The sequence below is a fragment of the Nilaparvata lugens genome, chromosome 10, assembly GCF_014356525.2.
Source record: "Nilaparvata lugens isolate BPH chromosome 10, ASM1435652v1, whole genome shotgun sequence".
Classification (NCBI taxonomy): domain Eukaryota; kingdom Metazoa; phylum Arthropoda; class Insecta; order Hemiptera; family Delphacidae; genus Nilaparvata; species Nilaparvata lugens.
Genome location: NC_052513.1, coordinates 7517460 through 7543322, shown reverse-complemented (window position 1 = coordinate 7543322; position 25863 = coordinate 7517460). Strand labels below are relative to the sequence as shown.

Here is a 25863-nt window from a genome sequence, read left to right as displayed (position 1 = left end):
AGAATTACAGTTTCATAAGTCGATTCTTTTTTCTGTATTTCTTCTTCATCTTTCCAATTTAATCTTTCCGATATTGATTGCTCTGATATTGGATAATTGATAAATTAGTTTGAAAATGCCAAACCAGTAATCAAGATTTGATAACGTGAAAAATGTACATTCAACGTTTAACTTGAAAAAGATTCAGGTCCGTCATCAATAAGATGAAATGGATTACTTCATCACTTGAGAATCGTGTACGATAATATTGTGATTACAATTCTGTTAAATGTTTGAATGACAAGAGACACTTTCTCTAGTTAGATTCAACCACAAAAAACAGAAGTAGTATTCTCGATAACAGTGTTATAATATAATAATGCACATTATCAAGTTTTTCAAGCACTATGAATTTTAACGTTCCCGTCAAGTAAATTTGCTTCATGCAAGGAAATTAAGGAGCTTTCTCATACTTTCCACTAATAAATTCAACCCCATTTTTCCTGGACTAGGGTGTATATTTTTAGAAGAGACCTACGGCTGATCACCACTATCGATAAAGAGATACAGAATCGCCACCTCATATTTTCTTGGCACATCAATCTTCATCCATCTTAGTCTACGATGAAAACAGGAACTGAGCCACAGCTTTATATAGGTTATCCACAGAGATCCAAACATTGTGGCTACAATACTTGAATGTCTACTATGCCTATCCAAGTTTCTCATTATATTTCCAGCATATCCAGCCTGACATATCCATATCCATAACTAATTTCAGTAATGGTACATTCGTTAATGATGATGATGTTGAAATTGAATTGATGATAAATGTTGACAATTTCATCTATTTGACAAATAGATGAATGTCGGAATAATTTTGTTAACAATATCATCAATTTGACAAATAAATAAATGTTGAAAGAATGATGATCTAAGAGAAAAGATCATATCACTTCCTAGAACAGAACAGTCGATAAATGATTGATGAACCACTCTGGTTTGCTTTATTTGACAATCGAATTAACTCATCGATTGATTGAAAAATTTCAAATTCTAACTTATATTTCAATTTTGCTGTGGAATAGCCTGGAAAGAATAATTCACTTCTCTCAGAATGTAATAAATTTTGGTAGCCTACCTACCAATTCATTTTGAACTGCATTCTTCATCAATAAAGGAATCATTTCATTCAAGCTAGCAAACTTTAAGTAGCAGCAATCATATAAATCCTTTTCCACATCTCTTGGATCGTTGAAAGATTTGAAAGACACTACGTGTTTTTCAGTCATATACTGAAAAGTGTAACAAATAAATGGGATGATGGGTGATCGACGCCTTCATCATATGTAACAAATAAAAGAATAAAGAGAAATGACCAGTCTAACGAAAAGATTATAAGTGTTTTGTTATGTGTTATTTCATCATCTATTTATGTTCTTCACATTAATGTGATTTATTCAAATAATCAATTCGTTAGTAGGCCTACTGATCGATTGTATTCATCTTAGTGGTTAGTGCCTCTACTCGATGTTTGGTAAAGCACACTACCAAAAATTATAGGATCTTTAAATTTGTGGATAATTGAATGAATTAATCCCCAGATTCCTCCAAATCGTATGGGTTTCGATCAATTCATTCAATTACCTCACAGGAACAGGAACGCCTCCACCAGTGTCTTTTTTTATATAAAGAAAAAACACAAAAACTTGGAAATTTTGATAATAAAAATTTTGACTCACACAAGGTGTTTGAATTTTTGAAATAGGATGAAAATAGAAGAAGTAAGAATTGGAAAAGTAATTTAGTTTTTATTGACACAAAGTTCTTATCAATTTGAACAATATTTAAAAAGATACAAAGGTTGAAAATCGGTAATACGGATGATTAAACAAAACAAATCTTATTTTAAACAATTACGCCCTTTCTTATGAAACCGTTGGCTTATATTTAATTATCTAAAATGAAATTGATTTTATTTAAGAATTTGAATTTATTAAAAAAAATATGTTGAGGAAAACGTTCTATTATTGTTGTTATTATTATTATTATTATTTGAGATATTACTGTTTAAAAGGATGAGAATGAATTTTGAAAGAAAATTAAAGAAAAAGAAACTTACAGAAAATATGGAACTGACTCTCCTGGGTAAACCTGGACTCGTGGTCGATACCGCAGTTGAATGAGAAGTGAGTCGTCTTTTTAGGAATAAAAATTTTGTCAGCGCAACTGCTGAGTTTGTATTAAGTTCTTAGCCAATGGCGTGGAAGCTTTGCTAAGACATTTTTATTGAATAGAACGTTTTCCTCTCTTGCTCTGCAGTTTAAGATGAAAATTAATTTGTTTAAATTATACTATATTTTATAACATTTAAAATAATTGAAAGTACTGTATTTTATTAAAAAAAATTATAATTAAATTATTTTTGAGACACGGTTCTGTCACTATCGTGACAAAAGAATCACTTGAATCAATATCAATTAATAAGTGCTTTCTTCCTTCTTATCCCTACCTTTCTAACCTTTTTACTGGTGATTACTACTTTAATCTATTTCTTGACAAGAAAGCACAGACTGGAAGAGAAAAACTAAGGATACTCATGGAACTATCTCTATCCCAAATTCAGATAACATTGGGAAAAAATTAAAATTTCAAATTTGAAAATAGAATAGCTATTATTTAGAGAACATTGTTATTTCAGGATGAAAGGCTTCCCAGATTGGCTGGAAGATAGTCGAATTAAGAAATAGCGTCACCTAAGATGCAAATCTTATTGCTTGGAACAATGAGATCCTTGGAGCCATCGTAGAGAGCCGAGAGACTGCAGAAATCGTTTTATAAATTGGCGTCCACAGCGTTGGGCCCTTCAATAACCGTTAGCTTTAAGCCCGGGGTGTATGTGTCGTCCAACGTGTTGGTGTTTACTTCAATTAAGTTAATCCCAGGGCCCAGAGCTGCTACCATCCAATTAAGCCCTCCAGACCAAGAGAGAGCGCAGCTTCTTTGTCCTGTTGCTTTTTATGGGGGACGTTGTCTTTGTCTAGTGTGTCTGAGAGAGAGTCGCTGTCTTCAAGTAATGTCTTCACTTGCCTTTGTTTTGTGCGAGTTCGGTGCTGCTAAGCTTTAATCGATACACTGTCTTCGATATTAGACGACGAGTTTCTTGTCTCTCACTAGCATATGTCAACGTATCTGACACCTCACACTAATGCGATGATAGGATTGGAGAGACTTGTTATGTAGTCTTACATTGTTTCCGAATAATGGTGACTTGGGAATTGAAGGTCTGTTGATAGAGAAGGTAGTGTTTCAGACTTACATGACATGCAAATAGCAGTGAATTGAAAATTTCAGAAATTGGCAAGAATTGAGTCATGTGTAGTAGTTTTACATTGTGTGAGGAACGAAATATTGAACATAATAATCGTAATGGTCATATTATAATCATTTGGAAATAAGATTATTATCTGTGGTAGATACACAACACATACAGTATAAAGTAACGCCTACATAAACACAGTATATTCCTAATTTCTTTGAGATCTTGTGTAGTGTTCGCTCAGGAGATCATAGGTGTTTGTCTGACCGCCATTATTGGTTTGTCATATCATTTGGAAATAAAATAATTGAATTATTGACCATGGCGGTTACACAACATAGACACAGTATAAAGTTGCTCAAGACTACATAAACACTTTATGAAATTTTCAATTTACTTGAGATCTTGTGTAGTGTTAGAACACAAGTTTCTCTGACCGCCATTATATGCTAGTCCATTGAGCGTTCGCAATTTGGATGCGAACTAGCGTAACACATGACATTTATAAGAAATTATTGGTAGAAGAATAATTTTGAGATTTTGGAAGGTTGAAGCTGATGCAGTTAGCTCAAAGTTGTTAAACTGCAAGATCAATTATTGCTCGTTCCAAATATTCTAATCAATGACATTGAGATTAATAGAATACGATTAATAACAATGATGAAACTCTGACAGGTGAAGCAAGCAATGTACTTAAAATACTCGTATTTTAGGTAAATTGAAAGCAATGAGCGAAAATGTGGAATTATCTTTCTCAAATTTTTGGTAAGGATTCAAGAGAGGTGTTTTTCAGATTGGTTTCTAAGGAGTTCTAAGGGTTTGCAGATTTGTAGTTAGATTGGACTCCCCAATTTCAGTTTGAAATCCCAGTTTAAAATTAACAGAATTATTCAATTTCTTGGCATTCTATACCTAACATGAGAAGATCCCATAGCACGATTTGAATTTCAAAGCACCAAATACACATTCCATCTCTGGAATCCACCTCCCGGAACCACAACACAGGTGAACTCTTCATATTTGACTCCTTCCCTCCCCCCTAGCCACCAACTGAACAGGAATAATATTGATTCTTCTTCTTCTTCTTCTTCACTTCAAGGATTAGGTTTGTTAAAGAACCTGTTCCGGCACCCATCTTTTCCTCGGTCTTCCCACGTCTCTTTTCCCAGTAGGTTTATAGCATTTAGCCTCCAAAGGTATTCGTCCAGGAGGCATTCTATTCAAATGACTGCACCAATTTATTCTGTTTTGAATGATTTTTCCATGTAAAGGTGTAACAGATAAAGCTCTTCTTATCTCCTCATTTCTGATTCTATCTGCTCTAGTGCAGCCAAACACACTTCTTAGAAACCTCATTTCTGCAGCTTGAATCTTGCTGTTGAATTTGGTATCTTGAATATTGATTCTATAACATTCATTCTTTTTTATATCGAGGATGCTTTTTAGCTCCTTCTCCACTCAGCTGTCATCGGACATTGTACTACCTCACCCAATGTGTCAATTACAGACCTTGTTTTATTGATATTATTTATCCTTGAACTGGATAATGTGGAATACTGAATAATACAGATACCCCAAGAACAGGATAATTATTATCTGGAATTATTTAAATATATTTGATATCAATCCGCAATATCGATATTTAATGAATGAGATAGAGTATTGAAGTAGGATTCTCTGTGAAATTGAATTCAAAGAGGAGAAAAGAGTGTGTAAAATTCTAATTGCGTGAAAATCCCCTATCGAAATTTAATAAACGACAATCCACACGCAGATTCCCTGAATTTGCCACAAAGAAAATAGAAAGAATAGAGAAGGTTCGTAATTTACTCAGTGAGAAACCAATGTTGAAGTTATGAATAAAACTGTTGTAGTGAGAATTTCCCAGGAGATTGTAAACTGCTGATCGGAGCGTGTGTTTATTTTTGCATTCTGTGTTTACTTTTGCAACGGTTTCTGTCGAAATATGAAAGGCGGTGGTTGTATTTGTCAGAACCAATCAGTTGAAAACATTCCCTCCGCCAATAGACGAGAAATTTTCCAATAAGAATTATCGTTGCTTGAGCAGTTAAGCTCTACTTCTCTCCTAAGCTTCCATTACGCGGAAAAAGTATGACTTTTGATATTAAGTGCAAATTTAAAATTTCTCGTCTCTGATTCCAGTACGATTTTTTATACTCACTCAAAAATTAAATGAATACTCTTTGCGCTCAAAGAACAAGATATTGCTTTCAAGGTATGAAAGATTCATAGACGAGGAAAAGGCTCATAAAAATTGCTCTTCCAGAGAAACTCGAGATTTCTAACAATATCATCCAGCGAATTGATATTTTCCAGGAATAGGAAATATCTTATATTTCGTCTGGGAAACTTAGAATGAATCATCAATCTGAATGGAATTTTTATCATTCCCTCCATTATTGGATACAATGAAGATCAGAGCTTGAAACAGCTTTGCAACTTCAGTTTCCATACATTAAAAACTGTTTCCTGGAATAACAATTTTTATTAGATCTAACCTTAGATCACAGATCTCAACTCTGATCACTTACTTTATTTAGTAGATCTATATGAATTTATGAGGATCATCATATTCATAAATTATCATCAAACATGGAGGGAGGAGAACATAATTATATTGAGTCACTTCCTGATAAGATATTCCATAATCTTGAGTGGAATTTCTCCATCTGTACAACGGAAGAAAGATGTTATTTTGCATTCAATTGCCGGTTTTGTAAGGAACCAAATTTTAATATTTCATAGCAAAAAACGTAGAATTAAACTTTATCCATGAAACTATCAAAAGAAATTTTAATGGTATATTTCGCACCTAGGGCCGAAAATGAGATATTTCCGGCTCGAAATCGGTTTTTAAGTCCGAGGCCGTAGGCCGAGTACTAGAAAAGATTGAGAGCCGGAAATACATTTTTGCCCATGGTGCGAACGCTATTTTTCACCACACCAAAACAAAAAAATTCCCAATATATAAGAAATTAAAAAATAAATAGAATTCAAACAGCCTATTTTGATAGTTTGAATCTTGTTTATGACAACTTTTACTGTCAATTAATTTCAATATTACTAATTGATAATTTACAATAGTGACCATATTTTTATACTATTAATATTAGGCGCGAGCTTTGCGCCCGGTGCAATATATCATGGATAGATGGATGAATAGAATTTTCATTACTATTTTGAAATAATGTGATATAATTGCATATTTCACAGTTTTGTCTCAAAATATATCTAGAAAATTGATTGAAATTTAAATTACGGTAACTAATATAAAAAATAAGTAATAAAAGTCGAAATTCATGGAAAAAAAAGTCATTGACCGAGATTCGAACCTAGATCATGTATGTTATTCACTGAGCTTTGAGATCTGATGTATTACGACTTTACGCTCTCGGCCATTGCGTATTGTTGAACATACGATGCCTGACTCATAACACTTAGCATACATGTAATACTGTACAGACTTTTTATGTATAGACTTTTAAAAAAGTTTACTTCACTCCTAAAAAGCGTACAACAGACTTTGGCTCATGACTTATATTATTAGAATTAATATTATTATCTATCTCACAATAAAATTTTCACTCTGAATTAAGTCAGGTAACGTATGTAGGCTACTGTAATATAATGTATAGCGGCAAATTTGAAGCCGGTATGCTGGCATTTTCACAACAAAATATTGCTCTGAAAATAGTTAAATCATAGAGAAAACATTCGAAGATTCAATCTTGAGTGGGCCTAATGTTTTCTCTATATGGTTTAATATTGAAGAAAAATTATCTAAAAGTTTTAATAATGAATTACAGAAAAATTACTAGGAATTTTTCAGTCAAGGCTGAGTTTCACCAGTAGGCTTACCTTAAACTTCAGATCTCTGCTGTATTTTCTTATTATTATTGTTGATTGTATTGCATTAAGAAGTGGAATTCGATAATAAAAAAGAAACAATTATTACTCTACCTCACTTTTCAATATTGATACAACTATTGTACTTTGATTTCAAATTCGATTCTTCACTTTTAAATACTTGCGATACGTACCTTTCTGACAATGGACAATGCAGCCAACATTATATTGTTGAGGCTATGGAGACATCATCGTATTCTATTGTTTGATATCAAAAACCAAATAATAAATATTGAATTATGAAACAGTAATTTATAAAATATATTATAGACATAATACCATATATTCATAATTAAATAGATTATTACAGTCGTTATGAGATTATCTCTCTATGACTTTTGTGAGATCGGACACGATCAGCTAGCTGTTATTGAAGGTCATTTTACAGCCCTAGGGCCGTAAAGTTTTACCGGCCTGGTCGAAAAACAATCACTTTTGGCCTCCATATGACGCACGTAAACCAGCTCATTACATCCAAGTGTGGCGAAAAAGAAGTTTCATGTTAGAATATCGACATTATCTACAAGGAGCAAATAAATTCCTCAAAACGCTTATTTTCCAAATAAGCACAAATTATTCTACTACTTGGAATATCTGAGACATTGTAAATTAAAATGTAATTTAAATAAGATACTCTTCATATTAAAATTCACTTGAATTGAAGTTTTAAATTAAAGCGGAATTAAAGTTTACTTTAAAGTCTTCTCTACCACTCAACCTTTAGACATGCCTTGAGACATTCACAAATCTATGAAAAAAAACTTTGTTTGGTGGAATAACACAGTCAAAACCCAGACGTTCGTAATATTTATAATGAAGCTTTCATATTCAACAATGTTCATTAAATCTGTAATAATTCGAACACAGTCCTCCCACACTCATCAAAACACGAAATAATCGCTTCAAATCAATAAGAGGAATCATGAAGTGCAGAAATTATAATTAGATGATGTGAGCTCACACCAATGTTGTTTCTGCTGGATTCCATGATTGAATTTTCCTGTGATTTTTTTCTGTGAGCGCCACTCTCGAAAATTAATTATCTCCTATTCATCAGCGTTCTTTTCATGCGACGCCATAATAACACACAAACAAACCAACACTGCATGATCATCATCAACATCATCTCCGGCAGCATCGACCGCAACATTATCATCAGATACATTACCATCACTACCACTAGAAAGAATCATCATACAAGACTCATAAGATATAAATAAAAAATAGATATACACAACATCTCAAAGAACTTGGAAATATACAGTTTCAAATACCTGGGCATTTGAGACTCATGAGCTATATATTTGTTGTGTATCTGCCATAAGCTAAATAATAATAGAAATCCTAGTACTCTTCATAAAAATTATTATTAGTCACGACATGTTTCGGCTATATAATGTCATTATAAAGGTTGCTTAAATTCCCATTTTTATTTTTATTCAAAAGTATATCTAAAGAAACAATAAGACTAGATATCCTAGATAAATGATTAGATTCCAGAAAAATATCAATCCAACTAAGTTATTATTGATGAAATTAAGTTACCATATTCCAAGCTCATCGAGTTCCAAAAAGTACAGTGTTGAAAAACATTCATCTCGGAGTCCCGAAAAATTCTGATTTCCATAAAAAATACAGTGAAACCACATTTATCAGAACCCGGCTGAATTCCGAAGTCTAATCCGGACTGGTTTTTACAAGACCATAATCGGGATCACTTAATGGAAACTGTTATTACAGTGTAATGTGAAGTGTAAATATTACCTGCTTGTCAGTATGAAAATATTTTGAGTGCTCTAAATATTACCAGGACTCATTTTATATAGGACTTATTTTATCTGTGATATTACTAAAGGAGAGAACCTTCAACTTTTCCATGTTTCTTTGTGATTCCTACTTTGTTAATAATCACTGATTAGATCACTCCAACAGAATATTGATTATTCATTTTTAAAATTGTTTCATGAGGAGGAATAAACAGCACATGAATTGAGAATTAAGTAGTGATTACTCTTCAACAGTATATTGGTTATTTTTGTCATCAAGATTATTGCGTCGATCATGTTCAAAATTGTTTCATGAAGTGGAATATACCATACATTCTCAAGTATTGAGAATCAAGTAGTAATTTTGATTATTTTCCACAAAGAACATCTCTCATTTCAAAAACTCGACCTTTGACGTGAAAAATGGATTGAACACAAAAGCGAAGATCAAAGCTCTGTTGAATATTCACCATCAGTAAGTGGATGTTCATTTGAAAATCGGATGCATAACTTACAATACTTCACAAAGTTATATCTTTTTCCCTTCAAACCCGATAGGAATTCCTGATTCGCTTGAATTGTAGATCCACCGGAGCTTCTTAATATTCATAACTCCATTTATTAAAATGTATGAATATTGAATGAATTTGAAAAACTAATTTGCTCTGTCTCCACCGGGTGCGCCGTTCTTGTGTTTTTCATCACGTTGAAATTGAAAAAAGAGAAGAGAGAAAAGTTATCTCAGCGTTATTGAGGAGCGAGTTGAGAAAAAAATTCCGATTATAAGATTTCAGAGATGAGTGAGCCGTGTTTTCGGAAGAATTTTTATCAGCTCCAACAAACTAACTAATCAAGGCTTTCACAATTGTTCAAGATTAATTGTTTAATCATAGAAACCTATAACCCATTCGAAAGGCTTTTTCGAATAGTCAAGCTTGTTAGAGATATCTTGAAATACGGAAATCCGAACTATTTTAAAGATGATTTCAAATTTGTCTCTGAAGGTAGGAGGATAGATGCTTCACATACTAGAACCGGAGGAAGTACTTTTTAAGGATACCCAACCATCGAACTACTATTTTCACAAAATCCTTCCTAGTTAGTGCCTGTCAAGCATGGAATGCACTTCTTGTTACTATCAGGTCCATCGAGAGCCGAGCGAGCTTCATCCTGACTTTAAGAAAATATCTTTTGGAGCAAATGACTGAAACTGTCCAGCCCTAGAACGATCACATGTCAACCATCCCCACCCATCCCACAAATACAAACCTATAAACCTGTTATAGAATAAATTGTATATATATATATAATTTATTATATAAACTCATGTTATTTTTATTATCCACTGCATACTGCTGTATATTACTGAAAGTTGATTACCCTGATCTACTTTCAGCCTACTCCATTTTAATAATTAATGATTGGTCTTACTCACTTATATAATCATTTTATTTTATGAATTTTCTGTTTTTTTTCTTAAATCTTCATACTAATTGAAACTTTTACAATATTTTCATTTTTAAATGAATCAGTTGAATTAATGAAATAAACGTTTTGGTAGAGAGTTAGTGGGAAGAATACTTTGAATATTCTTTCCAAAGAATGGACATTGATATGTCCAAAGCTCCGTCAATTTATGTGAACGCTAAAAATATTATCTATGGTTATTACAAATTGATTCTTTTTCATATTATATTATACAGCTCTATAATATTATTTTCTTAATTTATATTTTGTAAATTCATCCATAATTTTGCTGTATTGTAAGCTATTGTATATAAGTGTATAAGCCAGTATATATTGTAATCAACATAAATAAAGTACTCCATCAATCAACCTAGAAATATTCCCCTGTCGATAATTTCCTCAACTCCCTGAATACAGTTGCCCAAAAGAGAGTATTTTGATATTGATAATGACCATTTATATCACAGTATAACCGATTGGAGTTTTCTTATCACGAACTGCTCACATTATACTTAACCATTGTTTCACATTAACGGACAATTTGAAATTTGAACTTCAATTGATACTAAAAAACTATTTAGACTCAAGAATAGAGGATATTCTGTAATCAGGAACAGAGGGTGACTCCAAGAATAGATTCAAGAGAGGGTGACTTCAAAAGGCTAATGATGAAATCTCAACCAGAGTGTATTGAATAAGTAGGTATTTGCACAAAAGGAAGGAATTTATATAGATTTTTTTCACTGTTCATTGATTTCCATGATATTATCTGTATCCAGATGCACTGTAAATCAAACTATCCTATAGTGAGTTCCACGTTATAATGGCAGTGTAAGATTGACAATACTGTTGCTGTCCTTTTCTATCATACAACAAAACAGATAGTGCTATCTCTCTCTAGCTTTGCGATGTTGTCTGTTTTCCAGAATATTCTATTTTTACTTTTGACAGTGACTGTACAAAAGAATTCTAAGCTGCCATTTTCTTTCTTCATTCTATCAAAAAACTTTAGTACACAAGTCGTATAATTAATTCAAAATGTATTTTTGAAACAATGAAATAATTTTTAGACATTACCGTATGAGAAACACAAATTAAAATACCTGAAATGACATTTTAAAAGCAGATAACTAACCATCTTAGACTCCATCCATGCTTCAGTTAGCCTACACGTATAGGTTAGACCTACTCGTACCGGTATAAATAATATTGAAAGGTTATTTCAGAATTATTTCCATTGAAATTACTTATTTTTAATAGGATTTATATTTTTCTCTTATTTTAAAAATAAATTGGAATAGAATACCTACCTAATAACTAAATTTCTGTTGTTTTGAAATTCAGATTGGTGTATCACAGCTTTTTAAAATAGCCGCCATTTCAGGTTTGTATGATAAAAATAAAATCTGATCTCAGTTATGGAAGCAAATTTTTGAATCAAATTATGAAAAAAAATATATTCTTGATTGATTTGACATTAAATTGATTATTTTATCAAGGGAATTATAATTATTATTAGATCAAATTTTATGGGATTAATTGAGTAACAGCTGTATACACTCAGTGGCAAAATGGAGAGACTTGGCAACGTTTTTCTCCTATCTTTCTTCACTGCCATTATAACCGTGGACCTCACTATATAGCCTACTCTTACTCCAAATAGGTATTGACGGAGAAGGAAGAAATAATTATTAATATTTTTTCTCAACCGAACATTGATTACATCTTATCTCCATCAACATGTTCTGTAAATAAGCCTATCCCTGACTCCTCCCACTCCGATGTGAACACGCAGCGTTAAAAGTTCAGGTTCACGTAATTTCGAAGAGATTTACCGATCAGTGGCGAGCGCTGAGTTGCAATCCACCAACGCTAAAAACAACCAACCATTCACCGGCACAGATTCAAAGTGAAAAAGTAATGTTTAATGGTCTACATTCCATGGGATTTCCCGAGCATAATGGAAAAAAGGCAAAGCCATAAAAAATGTTGACTAAGCCTAAAATGTTTTCCATTTGTTACTGCTAGCGGAAGCTGTACTGGTGTTAGATGGGAAGCTTATTTCAACACAAGGTGTGTGTGCACACGTGTATAGCCTCCCTTGAATCCAAAAATACAAATTAAGAGTTTCTGTACATATTTTTGTGAACATATTGATTGATACTCGGAACAAAACGTAAAAGAAGATAAGTCTTTTTCATAGCATGATTTGAGAGTGTGAATGGTCTCAATTTAAAAAAGAATCATGATATTTTTGTTGTTATTTCATCTGAGCTTCATATAGTTTTCTCAAATGCCATTCTATCGATATTGAAACTTATTAGTTTTTACTATAATTATATACATTAACCATTCCAAGAGGGCTACTTGAGAGTTTTATTACATAGAATTACGTGTACTAGTGATAGTGAAAAACGTACTTGAATAGTATTTACGTGTACTAAATAAATAAGTAATTAGTAATTATTTATTTACTAATGAATGATTTAGTACACGTTATTTTTACGTGTACTTAATAACCTTTAGTACACGTAGATACTGTTTACGTGTACTAAAGGTTACTATACGTTAATAGCAACCTTTCAGTTTTCTAATAAAATAATTCATTCTAAATTAAATACTAACTGCATCATAATATAATTTATTCGAGTTTATTCACTTTCTTCGACAACAATATAAAAGATAATTTATTCGATGAATGGAGCTCGGTTATCCATTGTTGTGGATGAGATTATAAATAATATTTTCCTTTCCATTCAACATTCATGGCCGAGTATATCAACAGTCGCGAATGTAGTACAGTAATATATTATTAAACCTGTGCTCAGGCTCATCTCTGATTGCCAGGCTCATCTCGGTATTTCTTTAACTCCGATTGCTAATTTGGTTTACTGCTATATGATGTAAATGAATATGTCTTGAAATTGCAGCAGAGTATTCATTCAATTCGATCCAATTATTCACTTTTCCTTGATGTTATGCATTAATGACATTTGAAAAGGGTACCTGATGATTTTTATTTATACGAATCCAAGAATTTACAGGCTGTTTGATATTCCTGTTTTAGTGGCAATTTACTATTTGTAGAATTTCTGTAGACATCAGACATTTTTTCCACTACGTGGAAAGCCAAAAAACTGAACTTTACCAAGTAAAGTCTCAGATTTAAAGAAAATATATGCACCTCCACTTCAGATTAGCTAGAATTAAGATTTATTGTGATATTCTAATGAGTGTCCAGTATTATTGGATATTTTTATATCGTAATATCGTCATGCTACCTCTATAATAGTACACAATATTTTTCCAAATGAAATCAAAGCAATACATCTTAGAGACTCAGCTAATAAAGTGAAATCGAAACAAGATTTTTAAATTACGATTTCTGACAAGTGTAAGATTTCTTCAAGCTGGTTATCACCAGCAGTCCTATGTCACTCGTCCATTCCTCTATCCAGTTCCCCTTCTCTCAATCACTAAACTCATCGCGCAATACGATTGGCTGTTCGAACAAGCCTAGCTCACAACTAGCCACGCCCTAAATTAATCACAAGCGAGCAATCCAAACCAAACCAAACCATATGATCGTTCCTGATCATATTTGTATGATTTGTGATAATATTGTGTCCAAAAATATATGAATAGCCTAAATAAATAAACCAGTTTGTTAGTATTGCAGATAGATGGCGAGAGTTACAGACTCGTATTTCATTGCATTATGACTATTATTGAGATATTGCAGCTGAAACCTTGAGGTTTGAACTTGAAGTTATTGGTTGCAATAGGTCTGTAGTTGCATTACCAATGTTGGCTCTATCTCCTTTTTTATGGACTGGGACAGTTACAGTGACTTTCATACATTTAGGAAAGATACCAGCACAGACAGTTTATAAGTTTTCTCTATCATTCAACCCCTTATCATTCACATGAAACATAAGGTGGATGGTATAAGCTTCCATGGGAAGATTCATTCTCTGAAGCACTTAACCAACCGTTAAGATACTTTAACCCACAAGTTATGATATTATCTCAACTCCCCACATAATAATGAGCGTCATAAATAAATTTGGGCATAAACTTATGAAAAGTGACTCCTTGAGAGATGTTTAAGACTGAAGGCAGTGGAAAGGATGGAGATTAACTTTCTCCTCGTGAGGATATCAACGATGGCTGAATATACTATAGTGGACATAAATTTCAGGTGGTTGAATTGCCTCTTTCAAGTACAGTGCTGTTTGCAGACTAACTCTTCAGCGAGAAAGCTACCACCTCCATTGCTATGAGCGCCTTATAATCATTTAAGCGGCTTACACCCTCACTCACACCCCTCCCAGAATTCCCCCCACCGCTCTCCCAAAACAGTCCCCCTTCTTCCATCCCGTTATTACTCGGCTGTTCTTCATCTGAACTTCCTTTCCCAGCCAAGAGAATAAAGCAAGAGGTAAGCTCTAATAAAGTATAATTAATATGTTGTCTCGCACTGTACATAGATTAACCAGTGTACATTTTCATGCCTTGCTATTCTCAGGAGAGGTGTCATTCGAGTTATAGGGAAGTCATGTAAAGCGATTATGTAACCTATGTAAAGAGATAATAGAAGTTATCTCTTGAGAAGAGATTTCAAATGAAAGGAGCCGCGTTTACATGAATTCTACTGTAATAGATTAGTATATTTAGAATCTGTAGAATAGTATCTTTAACTTGATAGAAATCTATCTTTTACTGAACATTGATTGTCATTGTTGTAGCTCATCTCAATATATTTTTTCTTCTTGGAAAATATTTTAGAGCTTTCTTTAAAATCAATTTCTGTCACTTCTACTTCATTTTAAGACACACTTCCTTACACATTATAAACTCTTACTCAGGGGTGCCCACAAGGGGGGGCATGGCGCAATTTGCGCCATCAACATTTTTGGGGGGGCATGATTTTTTTTTATATTTTATGTCAACATTTTGAATCATGGCTATAAAATCAAGGTATTAAATAGAGATATCCGAATGTAGTTAATTTTAATACTTTTCCCACATTTACAATGTTATATTTTGCAAATTGTAACTCAATATAAAGCATAAAAAATACAATTGATAATATGTTGTATGCAAGAATTTTAGTAATTTTAAGCCTATGAGTTTGAAGGTAAATCTTTGACAAAAATAAATGATAGTTTCATCATCCACTATTATTCTGATTTCCTTTGCTTAATTTTAATTTTTAATGATCCTGTGTTTGAGTTTCCTTGCTGTAGCAACCTAATTTTCTTAAAAGCAAAATGATAAGTTGAATTGTAATGTACATTTTAATCTAATAATTATTTTAATTTCGAAGGCGTTTCATGATGATATTGATATCTCTGGAATGGGAATGCAATTATCAACAACATCGCAAACTCTAGTGAATTTGACAGAACAAAAACTTCTCTTGTCAAAAATTTGCGAAAAATATCAAATGAAGCCAATTTCAATCTTTCAAATTCACACCCTATTTACCACACAGTAATCAAGTAATATTTTTCACAACTGTAGGCTACTCATATAAAATATTATGATAATATATTTAGTATTCCAATAAAACATTTATTTTTTGAAAAAAATGATATTTTCAAGCCCCAAAATCCATTGAAGAATTGCCGAATTGTTTGATCAAGAGATTCAATTTATTGATGATATAGTTCAATTGCGCCGTGCAGGGGTGCCCACAAGGGGGGGGGGCATGGCGCAATTTGCGCCATCAACATTTTTGGGGGGGCATGATTTTTTTATATTTTATGTCAACATTTTGAATCATGGCTAAAAAATCAAGGTATTAAATAGAGATATCCTAATGTAGTTCATTTTAATACTTTTTCGCACCTTTACAATGTTATATTCTGCAAAGTGTAACTCAATATAAAGCATAAAAAATTCAATTGATAATAGTATGCAGGAATTGTATGCAGGAATTTTAGTAATTTTAAGCCTATGAGTTTGAAGGTAAATCTTTGAAAAAAATAAATTATAACTTCATCATCCACTATTATTCTGATTTCCTTTGCTTAATTTTAATTTCTAATGGTCCTGTGTTTGAGTTTCCTTGCTGTTGTAACTTAATTTTCTTAAAAGCACAATGATAAGTTAAATGTAATGTACATTTTAGTCTAATAATTATTTCAATTTCGAAGGCGTTTTATGATGATATTAATGTCTCTGAAATGGGAATGCAATTATAAACAACATCGCAAACTAAAAGAATCTCCTCTTTTATGTGAGATTAATGATTTTTGTAAAAATATAATCGTGAAACGTTTGATTCAAAAAATCAAGAAATTTTCTATATTTTTCTCATTTTTACAGTCTCGACAGTTTTTCGATATAAAAAGTGATGCAAGATCAATTTATGGCAACTCAGCTTATAGAGCATGAAATTTTCTCTCATTTAAGACCAATCGCAAGCTTCTATCATGTGTTGTATTCATTTTAGAGACTCTTTAATAACAGTAAAATCGCAAGAAAAATGAGAAAATAAAGATCATCATTCAATTGGCTGTAACTTTTTAACGGCATTGAAAACAGAAGTATTTTTCATGGGAGTGAAAAGAGGAGAAAATTCATCACAACCTCGACTACTTTCTGGATTTTTTATCTGAAGTGTTCCACAAGATACGCAACGTTGCATATGCGACTGTGAAAATGGGGGAAATATCACAAATTTCTCGCACATTCAAAGTTGTGTATCTTGTGGAACAAGTGTTCCACAAGATACGCAACGTTGCATATGCGACTGTGAAAATGGGGGAAATATCACAAATTTCTCGCACATTCAAAGTTGTGTATCTTGTGGAACACTTCAGATAAAAAATCAAAAAAGTAGTCCTGCGCGACCAGTCAATTCATTGGAAATAAAATTTTATTATCTTTAATATCATATAGAGAATGCTTTATCTCGATAAATTCAAGGTTCTCGAGATTAAATGGAAAACTTAAAAAAAAGTCCAAAATTTTGGGGGTGAAGTCGCCCTCTGGCGTGTGAGCAAATTTCAGATTAGAATTTAGCGCCCCAAAATACAGATAGAACCATCGAAAAAAATTCTTTCGGGGCTGTTTCCTGAAAAACGACCATTTGACTGGACTACAAGTTGTTATCCTATTATATTAAGCCAGCAATTTCTGTATATCTGTTTGTATTTTTCTATTTTTATATTATCTGATATCTGGCTATCTGGTTATATGGTTATTTATGTTCAACGGATCTCGAAAACGGCTCGATTTTCACGAAATTCGGAATATAGTGGGTTTATGATATCAAAATTCGATTGCACTAGGTCTCATCCCTGAGAAAACTCCCTGAAGGACATGAAAAGGATAATTCATCCTCGGAAAAACAGATGGTGATTTCGTCGTCTGACGATAACAGAAGAGTGTGTGCCTGTGTGGGGATCAGCTGTGTAATCAATTAGCTCATCGTATCTCGCGAGAAATCTAGAAATTTTAATTGACTCGATCAAAATACAGTAATCTGATTTGTTGACATGAGATGGTATATATCATAATATTCAAAGTTAATCATTATTTTACAGTTCTAAGTGATTAGTGAGTGTTATTTTGTTATTCAATTTGGTATGTAAACAATCTAAATTAGAACTTTCATGTTTTCAAATATTTGGACTGAAAATTTCACTTGAATGCAAGTCTATGCAATATTCTTTTGCAATAAAAGAATATCAATGATATCATTATTCAACTTTTTATAAGTAACCTTTACATTTAAAAAGCAAAGCCTTCCTTACTTATCTTTCAATATCCTATTGAAATATTTGTAATGTAGTTATTCCTGATGTAATGTAGTACTTTTTAGTCCTTCCGAACAAGAACGGGTGCACTGCTAGTCTCAAAAATAATATCAAAAAGATACTTTATTTCTATTTTAAAAGAGATAAGAAACGATGGTATATATTTTTACAATATTATGAGAACAGAAAGAATTCCTCACTAGAACAAAGGTAAATAATGCCCTTTGGAAGATTAGAATGTAAGATGTGAATTTTATTGTCATACACTGACTAATGCAAAAAACTAAAGGGTTGGAATTGGGATACTTTGGGGGGGGGCATTACACTTGGATTGGGGGGGGGGGGCTTGCGCCATTGCCCTTGGGGGGGCTGGGCACCCCTGGCGCCGTGAACATAGATAATTTGATCTTAATCAAGTGCAATATTTTATAAAAAGTTTGGAGACAAAAGTCGCGTTGCCAATACATACATAGAAATTATACTCATAAATCATTCGTAAACAGTACAGGGGAAATACTTTCACCATTGAAAATATTCATTTGCCCCCATGCAAAGCCTATGGTAGTTATATTGGAAAACTGTGTATTCTTTCCTGCTCAAATCAAACATGTACTGTACCCTACAGAAAAGTCACGACATGCCAATTGGAGAATTTTCTCATTTTCAATTGATATCTTCTCATTTACAGTTGACGATTTCTCAATTAATATAATTCACTATTCTCAATATTACATGTTATGACTTCCAAATTGGCTATTCTTATCTACATATATTATGGCATTCTCTCAATTATAAGTGACTATTCTCAAATACAATTAATACTTTCTTGAATTAACTTGATACTTACTCAAATACAATTGGAAAAAGTATAGTTGGCCTCACCTCTCCCAAGCGTTCTTATCAATGCTTTTCTGATACATTTATATGAGAAATAACGCTTATTGCTTGAATTTATTTATCTCAACTTGAGACAAACTGAATTCAAGCTCATTATAAATATATAAGGTTGATTTTTGAAAATCTGAATTATTTGAATAGTCATTGCTCTATGATCAATGAGTGTTGGAACGATTAAATTTGACGTAGCAGATATTTGACTAATATGATCAATCTAATCTGTCGAAAAACTGCTGAATTTTTAATTGGAAAAACGTATCAGATAAAAGATGTATCAGATACAGCAACCAAGCTTCTATAAGATTAAATTGTACAAAGTTTAAATTCAAAGACATCTTTTTATCTTGTATCAGTCTTTATTCAGAAGCGGTTGATTATGTTAAGTATTATGGAAAATAAAAAGATGAATATTTTAATTGGGTAAAACTTTTGAATTGGGATTTTGTCTATGTAATAATTTAAAGGGAATCTGATAGGATACATTTTTCCACAACCTGTCCTCATTTTGGTTTTTCCAAAAAATGAATAAGATGATTTTTTAGCTTTCCGCTAGTCTCAAAAATAATATCAAAAAGATACTTTTCTTCTATTTAAAAAGAAATAAGAAACGATGGTATATATTTTTACAATATTATGAAAACAGAAAGAATTCCTCACAAGAACAAAGGTAAATAATGTGCTTTGGAAGATTAGAATGTAAGTTTGAATGTCATACACTGACTAATGTTAAAAACTGAAGGGTTGGGAATTGGGATACTTTGGGGGGGGGCATTACACTTGGATTGGGGGGGGGGGGGCATGCGCCATTGCCCTTGGGGTGGCTGGGCACCCCTGCTCTTACTCCATTCCATTCATTGAACAATTCAAGACACTGGAATAATAGTTATTAATCTTCCGAGCAACCAGATTGTTGCCTTTTGATTATTTTTGTACTGAATCAGATATTCTGATGAAGAGTGAAACTGACACTTGATCTCTTTTAGGAGAAATTATTGCTGTATTTGAACTGCTGTTATGAAGTCGTGATACTTATACTATAGAGAAGATATATAGCATAAGAAGATGGTATAGGGCGTTTATGTTCTAAATTTTTATGTTAACTCAAGCCAATAGTGCTAGTATTTCATTTTCGTGAAGCTATGTGATGCTCGTAGTCTCTGATAGTGTGCCGATCTTAAGGCGCGTACAGATATACGCACCGCGAACATGAGCAATTCACTTTTAATCAGCTGATGCCAAGCTTTTTATATATGTATCTTACCGTTTCTGTAAAAATACAGATATAGTCAGCTGATTAGAAGTGAATTGCTCATGTTCGCGGCGCGTATATCTGTACGCACCTTAACACTCTTAAGTAGGCGCACACAGATCGTCATCGGACGGACGGCACGCATCGGATGGACCGGACGATTATATTTGATGCATTGTTTTCAATGGAGTGCGCATACCTATACGATGCGAATAGCTGTGCACACTTCAATTGAACATAATGCATCAAATATAATCGTCCGATCCGTCCGATGCGTGCCGACTGTCCGATGTCGATCTGTGTGCGCCTACCCGGCAAATAGTAAAAATAATGAACAGTAGTCGACAGTAATCGGCTAGAGTTAACAGAAATCGGCATCAAATTTTGAACATAAATGACCTATGCCATGGGAAATCTTCTGAAGCTATCTTTTCTCTTTTTTATACATTCAAGATTTTTCATTTTCATTGATTCTAGATAAGGTGATGTGTAATACGTCCAGATTCATCCCCTTCCATCAACTGAATGCTTAATAACCGTCTAGTTATTACAGATTTTACATGTTCTTGTTCAAGACAGATAGGCTACACTAACTGGCTTATGAATACTATACCTAGGCTCAACGAACAATGAGCAGCCTATGCTTTTCTATTGAATTCTAAAGCAACATTTTCAAAAAATAAGTAGGATTATTAGACTATTTTTTTGGAATAGTCCTCCTCTCCATGACTATCTGGTCTATTCATTCCATGTCTCATCACATGAGATTCATGAAAAAAGTAGAAAATTTTGTTTGAATTTTATAATGATGACCTCTACTCCTGGCTAAAAACTTTTGTTATTGAAAATTGATTTCCCTATGTAATAATTTAAAGGGAATCTGATAGGATACATTTTTCCACAACCTGTCCTCATTTTGGTTTTTCCAAAAAAATGAATAAGATGATTTTTTAGCTTTCCGCTAGTCTCAAAAATAATATCAAAAAGGTACTTTTCTTCTATTTAAAAAGAAATAAGAAACGATGGTATATATTTTTCCAATATTATGAAAACAGAAAGAATTCCTCACAAGAACAAAGGTAAATAATGTCCTTTGGAAGATTAGAATGTAAGTTGTGAATGTCATACACTGACTAATGTTAAAAACTCAAGGGTTGGGAATTGGGATACTTTGGGGGGCATTACACTTGGATTGGGGGGGGCATGCGCCATTGCCCTTGGGGGGCTGGGCACCCCTGCTCTTACTCCATTCCATTCATTGAACAATTCAAGACACTGGAATAATAGTTATTAATCTTCCGAGCAACCAGATTGTTGCCTTTTGATTATTTTTGTACTGAATCAGATATTCTGATGAAGAGTGAAACTGACACTACTTGATCTCTTTTAGGAGAAATTATTGCTGTATTTGAACTGCTGTTATGAAGTCGTGATACTTATACTATAGAGAAGATATATAGCATAAGAAGATGGTATAGGGCGTTTATGTTCTAAATTTTTATGTTAACTCAAGCCAAAAGTGCTAGTATTTCATTTTCGTGAAGCTATGTGATGCTCGTAGTCTCTGATAGTGTGCCGATCTTAAGGCGCGTACAGATATACGCACCGCGAACATGAGCAATTCACTTTTAATCAGCTGATGCCAAGCTTTTTATATCTGTATCTTACCGTTTCTGTAAAAATACAGATATAGTCAGCTGATTAGAAGTGAATTGCTCATGTTCGCGGCGCGTATATCTGTACGCACCTTAACACTCTTAAGGTAGGCGCACACAGATCGTCATCGGACGGACGGCACGCATCGGATGGACCGGACGATTATATTTGATGCATTGTTTTCAATTGGAGTGCGCATACCTATACGATGCGAATAGCTGTGCACACTTCAATTGAACATAATGCATCAAATATAATCGTCCGATCCGTCCGATGCGTGCCGACTGTCCGATGTCGATCTGTGTGCGCCTACCCGGCAAATAGTAAAAATAATGAACAGTAGTCGACAGTAATCGGCTAGAGTTAACAGAAATCGGCATCAAATTTTGAACATAAATGACCTATGCCATGGGAAATCTTCTGAAGCTATCTTTTCTCTTTTTTATACATTCAAGATTTTTCATTTTCATTGATTCTAGATAAGGTGATGTGTAATACGTCCAGATTCATCCCCTTCCATCAACTGAATGCTTAATAACCGTCTAGTTATTACAGATTTTACATGTTCTTGTTCAAGACAGATAGGCTACACTAACTGGCTTATGAATACTATACCTAGGCTCAACGAACAATGAGCAGCCTATGCTTTTCTATTGAATTCTAAAGCAACATTTTCAAAAAATAAGTAGGATTATTAGACCATTTTTTTTTTTGGAATAGTCCTCCTCTCCATGACTATCTGGTCTATTCATTCCATGTCTCATCACATGAGATTCATGAAAAAAGTAGAAACTTTTGTTTGAATTTTATAATGATGACCTCTACTCCTGGCTAAAAACTTTTGTTATTGAAAATTGATTTCCCTCTGTGAGAATTAAGCTTAGCACTGGAAACAGAGGTTGTGAACCTTAATCTCATGATCATGATCATGATTGCAGATCTGCTCAACATCATAATAAAACTCCGACATATTTTTAAAGTGTACAAGCATTATCCATTTTTCTGATCTCGTAAAATGAAAGTTCCCCTTCATCAAGCTAAAAAGGTTTTGATAATTTATCAAATGAAAAGTTCAATAGCTAAAGTAAAGCCTTCAGTCGATAAAACCCACCAGACCCCATCATTAAGGACTCAAGTCCCCAATCAAATGTTTGAGCGTTTTATGGTTTTTCAGAATCCACAGCTACTGCACCCCACTCCACCACACCACAATCTCTCTGATATCCTCTCTCTCACTTTGATTCGTTCCGTCATTTCCCTGCTACCCCTTCAATTTCTCTTACCACTCACTTTTGTAACTCTCTTTCCTTATATCCCCCTCTTACCACTCACTTTCTCACTCCTTCAATCCACCCTTCTTGCCTTATCTTTCAAGTAACTTTATCAATCAAAATCAAGATTAACTCCAGAGCTGATCTGCTTCATTTTTATTCATTAATCCTGTGTGATTCCTCCACTTCCAATAAAAACTTCATGGTAGATTGAGAAAAAACTCTTCTTCCCAGATACTCCGACCATGTTACTTTCATTTTTGACTGTGGGAAGTAATTTTCATTCAGGCCTAGGAAGAATCTCGAATTGCTTATATTGTAAAAGATTAAAAAATGTAATTATCTACAAGATGTATATTCATATATAAGATTCAGTATAGAACCTTGTTAAGTGACAGTGACCATAATGATGCTCATTAAAACATTATTATGGATTGAAGAACAGAGGTTCCCTTCTTCAACATAGACTGGAAAATATTTAGTTTGAGAAACTCACTGGGAGGTTCCCGGCAATGGAAACCTCGTCCTCATACTAGAAGTGAGAATTCAAATTTTCTATTTTGGAATAAATCAATGTCAAGATTCTCGATTATTGAAAAAAAACATTCCCATGTTCAGTTTTCATGAATCTGTTGAATAGAATAACCAGAAAATAACGGAGGGCAGCTCACTCCATATTATAGGAGTAGTTCAATCATATTTCCTCTCATACGAGAATTCGTAGTAATATATTTTCATTATTATATTAAATATTCTGAACAAACCATATTCAAACTATAATAAAAACTCTTCACTTACATGGGCTACTTTTGTACAAATTGATAAAAACAATAATTATGAAAACCTTGTGGAACCCTTTATTATAAAAAACTTTAAATTACTTCAACGACTAGTTTCGACCCTAACTTAGGTCACTTTCAACAAGTTGAAAATCCTTTAATAATAAAGGGTTCTACAAGGTTTTTATATTGTTTTTATTAATTTCAAACTACAATCTACACACACATTCAACTCTTCGTAAGTTACATGATTTATGTAAATTACTTTGTTTGAATTATTGAATTCAAGCCAGCATCATTGTAAGAAGATTACGTATCGTCCCTCCAAATAAACGTTTCACTTCAATGTGCATTAATGGTATAATGTTGTACATTCATCATTGAGACTACCACAAGGCTGATAACTAGGGTTTTATTCAAAGAGATGACATTTCCTTGTTCCAACTTCTAACTGTTCCAAGCTCTCTTACCCCATTTGAGGTACATTGTCATTGTTAGGTAGCAATATCAGTTTTCTGCTTTTGCAGTGAGCGCAGGATGGGAGACAGTGTTTACAGCTCCCTCGTTATTCCACTTACTTATTGTTCTTCAAAGGAAGAGTATTCCTTCAGAATGTTGAAAATATAACGAAATAGAACAGGAATATAATAAGAACTAAGGTTTAGATATCTCATTCTAATGAATGATAGAAGACTTAATAAATCTTCTTTGAAGATTTTTGAATGATAGAAGACTTAATAAATGTTTTATTTACCTTTTGCAAAGCAGGATCAGCAGGTAGAGGTGCAGTAGCAATGGGAGCAGGAGGCTCGGGTTCAGTGGGTGACACCTCGGGAGAGGAACCCCTTTCATGAAGCACTTGCCCCCCTGGGGGAGGCATACACGAACACACTGCTGCCGAAAGTCTACTGGCATAAAAGTACATAGCCATCCGGCCGGCCCTTTTGATAAATCGCACTGTTTTGCACCAGTCTCGACAGAAATCGATCGATTATCACCAATCAATTCTAGAGATCGAATCTCGAAGATATCATTACCGACATCGTTAATCGTTTCGACGCGCAATCGCCTAAAGCCGGACATTAAACCCTACCGAAAATAACAAATATAATAATCACAGACAGTAGACAGCTACTTGAAGCTGGAAAATAATTGCAAGTAAAACTGACTGTTTCAATCATAAATTCTGAGCGTAACTTCTCAAACTTGACGTACCTTTCTCATCATTTAACATAAACAGCTATTGCATGAATTAACAATGTAACTTAACTCTTTAACGTTAGCTAACACGTAAACTTATCTTCAGGCACACAACGATCACAGCTGCTCACTTGACTAGGATTGAGTCACCTATTAAATCTTCCTTTCTGATGGCTGATGCAGTGCGTCAGGTATCTGTTTGATCTCCTGTTTGGGAACCTGGAAAAAAGAGAGAAATTTGTTGTTACAATAATAATACTCAGGATTGATTGATTGATGAGTTTTGTTAATGTATAATCATAATTGGTTGGGTAATCATAAATTGCTGCTTCCTTCGCCGCTCCACTTTGTTTTCACGCTCACCAATATGGCATGAGAGTTACAAAACGTCATAGCCTATATCAGAATCATATGAACTATTAGAATACGAACATCTTAAGTTAGCTCCACACACATTGATTCATGTTCGTATGATTTTTTTGCCTCCCGAATTCTATTAGATTAAACAGATTATGTTTGTCAAGTTCCGTTTAATCCGATGGCATTTATAAAGGTGCGCCGCGAACATGAGCAATATTCACTTT

At 33.4% G+C, this 25863-nt stretch overlaps 1 protein-coding gene across 1 annotated transcript in view; it reads right to left on the bottom strand.

Annotated features, from left to right (window-relative positions):
* The window catches only part of LOC111048792 (ras-GEF domain-containing family member 1B), a 262880-nt gene extending 237921 nt beyond the window's left edge, over positions 1 to 24959 (bottom strand). The window contains exon 1 of the mRNA XM_039436610.1: positions 24834 to 24959. Within this exon, the coding sequence (XP_039292544.1) occupies positions 24834 to 24959 (126 nt within the window). The remainder of the gene's footprint in view (positions 1 to 24833) is intronic.
* Positions 24960 to 25863: the final 904 nt, after the last annotated feature.